The 12,044-nt window shown below is 43.3% G+C and overlaps 1 protein-coding gene across 2 annotated transcripts in view; it reads left to right on the plus strand.

The window, feature by feature from the left end:
• The window catches only part of LOC143896663 (discoidin domain-containing receptor 2), a 103,317-nt gene that overhangs the window by 62,468 nt on the left and 28,805 nt on the right, over window positions 1–12,044 (plus strand). For both annotated transcript variants that reach the window (XM_077404630.1, XM_077404629.1), the window contains one exon: window positions 8,435–8,562. In XM_077404630.1, coding sequence (XP_077260756.1) covers window positions 8,454–8,562 — 109 coding nt within the window. In that variant the 5' untranslated portion in view covers window positions 8,435–8,453. The remainder of the gene's footprint in view (window positions 1–8,434; window positions 8,563–12,044) is intronic.

Genomic DNA, 12,044 nt, shown 5'->3' on the forward strand with positions numbered 1-12,044 from the left:
ACGTTCGCTCTATCTCGTCGGTTATCTCCCGACACGGGAGAGATCGGGCCTCTCGTTCCTTTCGAATCTTTTCTTCATGAGACGGAGAAAAAACTAGGGAGTTCCGACGCGGATGAAGGAAGAGAAACGACGTGGAGACCTCCCTGTTGTTTGTGCAGCGTGGCAACGGCTGGGAGAAGATGGAGAACAGCGTGACGGTGGCAGTGCATTTCACTTGTTCGGAAGCATAAACTGGGACGGTAGACGTGCCGGTATGAAAATTTCAATCGACTGGGGCGAAGTGTCGGCGTAGCGCGCGCGAGCGTCGAGGAGGCGGCGTCGACGAAGGTGGAAGGTGGATGGTATAGTGGCGGAGAGAGAGGCTCAGGTGGAGGAGGCACAGGTGGAGAGACGGCGAGCAGGAGAAGAAGGGAGGTGAAACGCGACGTGAGGGAGGATGAGGTGGGTAAAGTGGCTCTGGACCCTGTGTGGGTATATCGTCGTCTCTCTCCCGGTTTCTCCGCCGGTTGATTCGCCGCACGGCAGTCTTTCTCCCCATCTTCCTCCTTCTTGCCGGCGTACGAGGCCCTAGCCCGCGGCGAACTGCATAATTCATGGCCCTGCTACACACCGACCGCCGCCACCCCGGAGGACCCTCTTCCAGAGAGGGCCGCCGCGCCGCGCCGTACCGCCCAACCCCTTCTTGCGCCCACCACTTTCCACGCTTCAACCTCCTTGCCAGGGTCAGCCTTAGTCGCGTGCATTGTACGTCACCACGTATGCGCGTGCTTGCCGCTCTAACCCTAAGCATATACAGAAGAACTTATGTGTGTACGTACGCATGTATGCACAGCGCGGATAAAGTTGGCCCTGCGACGAGCTACATGTATGCGCGCGCGCGTTTCTAACCCCGTGCACTACGCGCAGAATGTAGGCGAATATTTTGGCTGAGTTATGAGCGGCACCACCCCCCGTGGAGATAGCGCGGAGACCTAACGAGAGAGGAACGCCACGGGCGCTTTGACCGGTCTCGATCGCGTCGGGATGCCTTCCCTGACAGAGAACAAGATTCGAAGATTGGAATAATGGATCTTTATACGAGGCCACTGTCAGTTTGGACAAGTTTACGCGCGCCGTTGCTCCTCCGTATAGGCTTTTTTGCAGCCTCGGAGCCCGCTCTTTTTCTTTCACGTTGCGTCTCCGAAAGTTGCGCTGCCGCTCGCGACGAGCACCGACGTTTCCCGCGGCAAATGAAACATCGCCTTTAAATCAGAGACGTTGTTGTAATTATGAAGTTTTTAATTACGGAGTTCGTGAAAGTAAAAGACAAAGAACAGTATTAATTGTTGTCTTAATGTTTATAATTCGTGAATTTTTTTCTAATTCACATTTGGCTTGTGTAGAGTATATGTACCATTTGATACCGGTTAGGATTGTGGCGGAATGAAATACTGGGGTATAAATTTCAAACGCTTAATGCCACGTGAAATATATATCTCAGTGATGCGCGGATCTTACATTTAGATAGAATAATATATATCTTAAAAGGAACGTTTGTGAATAATAACTCTGATATTTTTGAAGATCGCGAAACGTACCAAATAAATATTTGCTTCTAAGAAAAGTAAAATTTTACTGTATATTTTGCTTCCTCATAGAGGAAGCTTTGTTTTCGTAAAAAAAATTTTTTTTTAGTTGCTTTTGCCAATGTGTTCATCAGAATGTTCTAAAACGTCGAAAAATCGCTATTTTAAAATATGTCGGTATGTGTGTATGTGTGTATGTATGTGCCAAATTTACCGAAATTTCTATAACTCCAGAACTAATCAATCAAATCTTAACGAATTATATGTGAAATAGGGGTAGAAAAAACTGAAGAATATAATAGAATTAATAAAAATTGCTAATAATTAAGGGGTTCTTTTTTAATAAAATTTTGAATTTGCAGAAATGTTTGTTTATGCTTTAATTTCCGCAAATTTGGAGATATCGATCTATTTCTAATTTTATTATATTTTTCAGTTTTTTCTACCCCTATTTCATATATAATTCTTTAAGATTTGGTTGATTAGACTCAGCTTTATACGCGATCAAAGGTCCCTAATTTTTAGAAAAATGTCTGTAATAACTTTAACTTCTAGAAATTTTAAGATATCGGTCTATTTTTTATTTTGTTATATTCTTTAGTCTTCTTTATTTCTATTTTATGTAATTCTTTAAGGCCGGTATTCATAGTCGGGTCTTATATTCAAGATCGTCTTAAGTATAGTCTTAAGGCGTCATCAGCCAATCAGAGGGCTGTATTAGCATCTTAAGACGTCACTTCCTCTATGAGGAAGCCAAGTGCAAATTTCTAATTTGCACTATTTTTTACTTGTTTTTATAGATAATAATAGTGTAGTAATTTTAACAACAAAAATCTTTTAAAATAATATTTTTTTTAACACTAACATATTCCGTTATTTTATTTTTTTTTTTTTTTTGAAATTAAACGTTTTGTCTCTGAACCTTTACTGGTTTTAAGATATTCTCAATTATATTATGTCTCTGTACATCTTTTTGAACTCGTCCCTTATTAAATGTTTTGACAAAATGGGAAGTCTTTTAATTTTAGTCAGATTTCGTCTTTTTAATCGAATTAAGACGTCTGTTTTCTTTTATGACACTTTAGCTGATAATGATTAGTATTAATTAGACAATCTTGAACGTAGCTAAATAGATAACACGGTGATGTCGTCGTTAAAGTCCATTGCATTAGCTGCCGAAGGCATATCCTCGCGCTCAGGGTGCGATTCGTCCGGTCTACGCGTTGTACGTACACCAATCGGAAGACAAAGTGGGCACCCGAAGCTACGAGACTGCACGAAATTAATACGGAACCGGCTTTAATCTACGGACGCATTGCGGTTCGAAGCGCAGGAAAGGCGGTGGAACGAGATGCAGATATCCCGAGGCAGGCACGGTCAGCAGCAGCCGCAAGTCGTTTTCTCGTCCTACCGGGAGAAGCGTACCGGTTCTTGCGCTGAATAAATGGGAGATGCTCTGCCATCTTGGGTTCCCATCGCTCGCGAAGATAAACATCAGTAGCAGCAGCAGCAGCCGCCACAGCACCAACGGCACACGGCTCACGGTAGCCAGAGGGACCCTCGTAATTAGCCGGGCTTGCGTGTCTATTCTTTTTCTCGCGTTAGAAAACGCCGCTTCGAAGACCGTAATGCTTGATGGTGTCTGTTTATATATGAGCGAATGATCGTCCGCGAGTCGATTAAAGCTCTTTGAAGACCGTCGGATAACCGAACGATTTCATAGAAATTACCGTGCGAATTCCAGACGGAAATACGCCGAGCTGAGAGGGAGATACGGATCACCGCTAACTTCTTCGCTTCGGGCGGAAAATATTGGAGTGTCAAAGAGCCGAGACTTACTACCGTAACTTTGTGAATTAATAAGATTTGGGTAACAAGTTGCGTACCGGTGGCAGAGCTTAAAGTTCATCAAAAAAGATAGATTCCTTGATAAATTCAAAAAGTGGCTAATTCTTTCAAATAATGAAGTATAGTAAAAACTAAATAAAAAAGATGCCGTAGATAATAGTACAAAATTAATTTAATACAAAGATACAGATATCAAAATATTTTAATATTTTAGCTATAGGTATTTAATAATTTAAATTTTTAATTTAAAAAATTTAAATATAATAGGTACTGTGATATTAATCGCGCCGGATCGTACAAAATTTGAGAAAATACTGAATTAAATAACATGTTGCTTACACGTTGAAAAATAATAAAATATTTAGATACATCGTTATAACATGATAGAACAGTGATTCTTGAAAACTTGTCACCATTTTAAATATTTCTATACCTTTATGTTATTTTATTAAAACGACGGTATAAAATAAACATCGTCTCGCAATTTCTCTCGCGTCGACGACTGCGTCCTTGGGAGAGGGTCTACAAAAATAAGTCGCGGAGCGCCCCGGCAATTACGCGAGGACGACTTCGCCGAGTTTTAATTTGCGCGAGCTCTCGAGACGGTCGCGTATTCGTGTACGCGCGGTACTTTCCACGAATTCGCGCGCAAATTTATGCGCCCAAACGATGGAAACAGCGCTCAAAAGAGCACCATGCCTGCCTCTCTCCCACACCCACCGTAAATCTCGTCAGCTAAGAATTGCGAGTTTTCTCGGGGAAAGATGGAAAGGCACTTTGAATGCAAGTTTCTCGTCTGGCCATTTCTGGAATTTCTGCAAAAGGCAATTTTATCGCCTGGAAATCCGTGAATGTGCGAAACGCACGTTTTTGAACCTGTTAAATATTTGCTTAAATTAGACAGTTTTCGTCATATTTTACAAGTTGATACATATACATCGGTATTAAGTGAACGAACATTTCTTTATTTTCGTTAAATATTCTGAAATAAATTTTTGAGCGAATCAAGTACATATATTTTTCCAAGATCTTCTCTTGCCATCTTACAAGAAGAAAATCTTATCCTTGTACACGTGTATGCAGAATTTTTACCTTCCAGTGTTTCACAAGCTTCCTTTTTTTCTCTGCATTGTCGAAAACTTTTCGACGAGAAAATGACGCGTTTTCCGCCACGGAACTAAAGCCGTTCGCGAGCGGCGCGGCGACGGGGTCGAGCTTGGATGCGAATTTTTCGTCCGAACTCAAGAGTTCGTCGACGAACGGCGTTTAACGATCCGGAAACGTTGTAAGTGTGGAGATTAAAGTGTATTCGTATACGTAGCTGCGAACCTGTGCGGCAGCAGCACTTTCCTTGCCTTCTCCCATTCTCCCATTCACACCACCTTTGGAATGACACGTTGGGAACAGAGCCAAGCCAACTCTAGTACGTGCTATGGGAATGCTCCCAAATGGGAATACTTCTTCTGGCTTTTAATTTAAGTTTGAATATCAAGGAAAATAATTATCTGGCGGAATAACACGAAACAGGCAGCTTGTTAAACACCGGTTAAAATATATGTACATTTTTAATATATTTATATAAGTATGATCTACACAAAATTATGTAAAAAGAAGGAAAGATAATGAAATAATAAAAATAGATGGAATAAGTTAAATGTTACTAAAGCTCACTCTTAGTCTTTCTTTATAAATCATCACTGCACAACTTTGAGTAATTACAAACGCAGCAATATACGAAAGAGTTATGCTGTTAAAAAGGAATGCGAGGAAAGGATGTAAATTGACAATTGGTTTTTCGCAAAGGGAGAGTTTTTCGTTAAAAAACTCTCTCGCGTCTTTCGGTGTTTTTCCTTCTTAATAAAGCTTAAGAAATTTTGTTATTTATTTATCGAGAATATATAACATAATAATACAAGATTTGTATTATAAAATCTTTAAAATAAGATTTATTAACAGGATTTGGCATCAGATACAATATATTTAGATAAAAAATAACGTAAATAGGAACATATACCAGATTTCTTTCTTAAATCATAAATCTGACGTCACAAATATCAAATTGATTTTCAAGACATATCTATTGAACCGTATCTCGAAACTGGTTTTAGCCAAGTTCCTTAACGAAATTATTATATAAATATGGGTTATATCGTAGAATACTGAGATTAGAAAAATCCCCTGTTACAAGCTTACGCTTTGTACGTATACATCGAACGTAATCGAAGCGGCATGATTGATTCGCCGATTCGCTGAACAAATTCATGTGTATTCATTCGTAAAATACACCCGTGAGCCCGTACAGGCGGATGTAGCTTTATCTGGGGCCCCATCATTCACGTTAATTCCACTTAAGCACCGATGCACCTGGCTCGCGAGCTCAGCGCGACGAGCGCGCGGATATAGACTCGGCAAAAATGAAGAGACGAATGCCATGCAAATCGAGCATTCGAAGTGCGCACAAGGGCACCTTATGCAGCGGCACACAGTGGAACCGAGTGGCCGAGTGCGCGGCTGCGTGGCAGCTCGAGCGAATGAAAGATGGCAGTGTGCGTATTGTAGAAAGCTGGAACAAACGGGGCACTAAATTCGCATAATTCCTTCTCGTTTCGGAGGTGAAGACTCGCGTGGTTTACTCCGGGGTGCTTCGTCGGGCGCCGATGTCGAATGTTTGCGTTCGAAATAAATAATTGACTAAAAACCAGTTGAAAGAGGATTTAATCCGAGAACGAGGGCACAAAAAATCTACCGTCTGCACGACGCCGCGCCGTTACGCGGCGTCTTCCTCCTCGGAATGATGATTATCCACAAAAAACAAACGGACTGAGATAAGTGGCAGCGTATTAATAAATGCATAACGCTTTTTGCCTCAGGCAGAGGCGCGTATCAATTCAGAAATGTGGACATAATCAAGTCTCAGTAATTACAAGGAAATGATTAACTTTTTCTACTTAAAGCACACATGCCCTGCGAACCATATAAGAGCTTAACGTTACCCCGCAAGTAAAGTCGTATATTATACGAAACGCAGATCGATAGTGCAATTAACTCACGCGAGTGCACGAACAGCTTATTTCCCATACAATTTTTATCTTTAATAGATTACATTTCGCACACGTAATGCAAGAAAGAGAGCTTTTAAAGTGCTGCGTGAAGCGACGCGGTCGCCGCAGGGAACGTATCTCGCGAACGTATGCGCATGAATGCCGCATTAGAGCGCGCGTGTATTTACGACGAGATTATACACGGGGCCTAATGATTAATTGTACGTCACGATTGATCTAATCATCGGCTAAGAAACGAATGCCGTGTGTCTCGGACACAATCGGCCGAGCGAGCGGGGCGGTTGGTTGGCTGCGCTCCGCGACCTTAATTACTATGTCGACTAATCGATCGCGCGCGCATTGTGATCGTACTATGCTTGACACGGGTACCAGCATACGCAACCGCTTCAATAGCATCTTAATTACCGGTCAGATAATCCGATTCAGCAACTTGTGTATGTATCGATAGTAGCCCCGAGCCTCGTGTCAATCGAGTATTGAGTCGAAAAAGATGATCTCGAAGTCACCGAACTGTGCTCCGGAAGTGACTCGAAGACCAGAGATAGCGTTCAAACAATTTCCATTTTGCTTCGATTCTAACAACAGGACAAAGCTTTTTAATAAAAAATTAAAGTAATTTAAATCGACCTGACTGGCAATATATATAACGTCTTTCCGATATGAACATTGAAAAACTGTGAGCCAACTTGGTTTGTCGGATAAATAGTTTTTAATTTTATTGCGCAATAAAATTAAAAACTATTTAATTTAGAAATTACATCAACTGACCAAAACCATGGTCAAAATTAATAATGTCTCGATATCGATCTGAAAAAAGTGCTGTGTGAATCCGACAAACCAAGTTGGCTCACAGTTTTTCAATGTTCATATCGGAAAGACGTAATATATATTGCCAGTCAGGTCGATTTAAATTACTTTAATTGTTATTCTATATATACTGGCAAAAGAAATTTATTATTCTGCTTTTTAATAAAATTGAGGACTTGTGCCAGACACCATTAATTTGAGATCAGATCTATTTTTGAAACAATAGCTTACGAAAGTGTTGCCGGTTTGCCGAAAATTCACGATAAATTCTTAAAATCCACGAATTCACGATCGTAACGCGATATAAAACCCCCGGTCGCTGCGTTTATCGCCACGGATATTTTCGTCGCCGAAATAATGAGTCGCAGGAAGGGTTCTCTAAGCTCGGCAAGATAAGCATCGGGGAACGGTTCGGCGGTAGTCGAGGAACCCCATAACCTCTCCCTCCCCCTTCCCCCCGTTAATTAGCCAAAAAGTGAGTTCTCTCGTACGGTCCCCTCGCTTTTCTTTTCTATATACGCTGCTACACACCACGTCGGCACCACCACCGCCGTGAATAAAGTATGGTCCCGCGTTCCTTCTCCCCGCGAAACCTCCCGGTGTATCCCCCCCCCCGACTATCCGGTACGTACGAGCTCTCGCCCCCTCGCATACAAGAGAAGAACCAAGACCAAGCCAAAGAGAGCCCCACGGCGCGTTCGCCGTAGTTCTTTCTCCGGCTCGCAACATCCTCGGTGGACCTCTCTCTTTCCGTCTTCTTCTCTCGCGCCGAACGGCCGATCCTAATCTCGATAATGACGCGTAATGGCTGCTGGCGTGAATGTAGCTCTTTGTCCGTGGCTCCTGTACCGGTCGTATATCTGTCCGGTACGGGAATCGCGCCATTTCACCCCGGCGAAAAGCACAGGGAGGCCGAAACGGCCGTTTCCAGACTCTTTTTCTACGTTCACGTCGCGTCTCCCAGTCGGCCTCCCCCGCTCCCCCACGCTCTTGTTTCCGTCCAACCCTCTCCGGGTTCCAATCTCTATGTTTTGGCAAGACGCTTTCTCGAGAATCTGCACGCTTAATCACTCTGTTCCGCGTAATGCCAGGACCAACGAGCCGTTTGTATACGTGTGTGTGTGTGATTTTTTTGTAACTTTATTTTTGCAGGAGCGGTTATGAGAGTTCGATGACCACGGGCCCGCGGACCATCGACGCTACCATGGACTACCTGCAGACGTGCCTCATCTTTTACCTGCTGATCCTCTGCTTCTGCGGCGGACGTTCCATAGACATATGTGAGTAGATATGTTAATTCGATCCCAGTCGATACAATTTCAAACTTCAAATCGAATTACATATACATATGTATATATTTCTTCATCGATGTTGATGAGGGCTTAAATAATGGCTTAAATAACGATCGACTCAACAACCATAAATTATAGAATAATCAGCATATCAGGTATCAAATAATATAAAAATCAAGTTAACGGGTTGGCGATTAGATAGAAATATAGCATTGGTGATGATGTGATGTTTATCGCTCAACAACAGAGAGAGACGATTCTCTTTTTGGGCAAGATGAAGAAATCGTGGCGAGATCATGATTGAAAGACGTGTTTACATCCAAGGCTATATAATTTTACCCCAAGGCGGGTACCTCTCTCGCCACCGCGGTTTCACTCGATAAAAACAGAAAGGCATCCCGGTGCCCTCCCCCTCGTAGCATTGCCCTTTGCCTTACATTAAACCTCGAGGCTCGGTTTCTACTCGGCTTGGTTTCCATCCCATTGACTCCGGCGGCCCGAGCCACCCTCCTCGTGTCAGGTAAACAGGGCGAGAAACTTGCGAAGTATCCGCCAAGAGTTCCGAAGTCAGCTCCGGGAAAGGCTTTTAGGTACTCGTTCGTGAAATCGAGCTCGAAACTTACGTATACGGGACGTATTTTGCACCCGAAGAATTTCTCGAGCAGGATCGAAAGATGGATCATGATGGTCTCTCGATTCGGTCGCACCGCGCAACGCGGTACCATCCCTTTTCCTGGATGAGCGAGTAGATACGAGTTATATCGAGCGCAAAGCTTTCAAAATGTGAGATTTTGCGTTACGAGCACGAAGCTACGTAATTATTCCGATATCGCGTGATTTTAATTTGCGAAATTATACCCATAAAAACTCTGTTATACGTAAAGAGTATTGAACAAGAGTCACAAACCGCGCGCTCGACGAGTTCTTGACAACTTTATCAATGATAGTACTATAAAGTTTGTAAGTGTACCAGTAATCGGCTTATACTTTAACGCTAAATATATCCAGACGCGTGGGCGGCTGTTACGGGAACATACTAAATCAGGAAAGTCGATGTTAACTCTTCTAACTCTTGGAACCTAGCGTACTATTTGACCTCAAAAGCCGATACTTGGGCTACCCTTTGATCCTGCTTATACTTACACTTAAGCGTGCCGGTGTAATCCCGGAAAACAACTATATAACGTAAACTTCGCTAATTAAATTCTATCTGGTTATCAAAGCAGCTCAACATAATACTTAAAAATAACAAAACAGAACAACGCTGATTAAAGCAACATTCTGTACGAAGAAAAAACTGCATATTGTAGCTAGATGTGATAATTTAACAGCACAGTCAAAATAGCAATCTATCAATTAACTGTTAACCGGTAATAAAAGCTTCCGACTAAATTGTCACGACAGATGTAGACGTTCCTCGGTTCTTTCGGTCAAGCTCCTTTTTATTCGCGCGTAAGAGAAGCAGGTCACGGCGCATTTCGAATTCGCTCCACCGTACTTGGAATCCAATAGAATCGCGCTTCGAATACCGGTCACCGAGAGATCCATAGGGGCGTTCGCATAAGAGGCTCTGCATAAGAGAAGCATCGAGCGGAGCAGCGCCGAAATATATAAATAGTCTCGTACGAAAGACTTGGACGGAGGAGACGATTGCGGGGGAATGCCCCCCTCCCCCCCCGCAGCGACTGAACTTGTACATTGAACCACGTCGGTAAATTCGCGGTTGTGTTAAGCGAGCCGGTCAGCTGTGGCCGATCGGGGGAGAGCTGAAAGGGGTCCTCGAGCAGTTGAAGCGCGCATAAATTGCAATGTTAATGTTGCCGGCGATACATAAACATGTTGCACGTCGGTCAAATTGCGGTGCCCGCGCGTACTGCACACCCTCTAGATGCCTGCTTGCTTGCTTGCGTGCGTGCGTGCGTGCGTGCGTGCGAGGGTATGTTCGATTTTGTGTATAGCGAGAGGGCGGTTTTGGTAAACGGTATATGCACGTATATAGACGCGTGCCTAGACGAGAGAGCGAGTATAGTCGTCGTCGTTTGTGCGTGTATATTAACACGCCCGCGCGCTTCGCGTTGGTGTCGCGTAATTGCAGGGTGGACGCGAAAGTGTACGTGCACATACGAGCGGACGAGTGTGCTCCGGAGAGTCGGAGTGATAGGATAGGCAATTGTACAGATGCGTCATCCGGCAGGGATGTATCTGACGTAGCGAGATTTAACGCGAGCGACACATGTGGCGAACGATCGCCTTTTTTGCATTCCGCCACGAGATTCATTGTTAACAGCGACTACGATGACGTAGCTAGGTGGTGAAACATAGCGTATATAGATACGCCGATAAATATGACTCAGCCCCTAAATAAATTACGAACGTATAACACGCGAACGCATTAGCTTTAATAGTTGTAAATTAATACGTGGTATATGTAATAAATGAGCACGCGTATAACACACTCGTGTGTTTGTCGCATCGAGGAACATGTCGAAAACAGGCGGTAGGAGTGTAATTCGGGGAGGAAAACTGTCACGCAACGGAGCCCTCCCGTGTTTTATAACATTGTCATCCCTCTGTTATCCTCTCGGTCCTCAGCCCTCCTTCCTAATTATCTGCGGATCCATTAGGCCCTAGCGTGATGATGACGAAATTATTGCTGAAGACTTCAGCTTATTAACATAACAATGCGGCAATTAACGCGTTATTGTCCTTCGTCCACGCTCTGTCGCCAACCCATACGTCGATACGAAGCGTAGGATGTCGTTAATTGGAGAAAGGGATTTCAAAAATAAAAATAATATGAAACTCTGCTCGTTTTAAACTTCTAATAATAATAAAAAGTGTTATGATAAATAAATATATATATGTATATAATAAAACGTATCGAAAAGAACATCACATGTAAATTAGACATGCGTATTATTGTATATATTTTTTTTAAATTCATTTTAGAGAGTATAATTTGCATCGAATATCACACAAATCGAGCCTGATCACGAATATCCCTTATTTGCGAAGAACGCTATAATTGAGACAATCACGCAACCTTCATGTGCGGATTAGCGGATTATTTGTACAGTCACCTATGCATGCGCACAAATAATTCTCATGGCCGTATTCCCTTCGTATAGATACAGTTATCAAAACATTCCCCGGGTTATCATTACAACTTGTCACTCCTTTGTACGCTCGGGGCAGCCGTTAATACCGGCTGACAGCTTCTGCGGGGCTTGTTTGAAAGACGCGATTATTCCGTACGACAAAGGCACCGCCGACACTTTCTGCACGTGTACGTCGTATGTCTCTCGGATATAAAATCCCCGCGACGTAAACATTCCCAAGCTGGTATTCCGACATCTGTTCCTTACCCTCCGCGCCGAGGCTCCGATCTCCACCGTTCGGCTTGATCACGCGCCAGAACCGACAGTTTACGCACGCCCGCGTACAACACCAACTTCAGATCTCTTCGTCCT

This window comes from Temnothorax americanus, unplaced genomic scaffold (genome assembly GCF_048541705.1).
Source record: "Temnothorax americanus isolate GAGA-0224 unplaced genomic scaffold, ASM4854170v1 Scaffold19, whole genome shotgun sequence".
Taxonomy (NCBI): domain Eukaryota; kingdom Metazoa; phylum Arthropoda; class Insecta; order Hymenoptera; family Formicidae; genus Temnothorax; species Temnothorax americanus.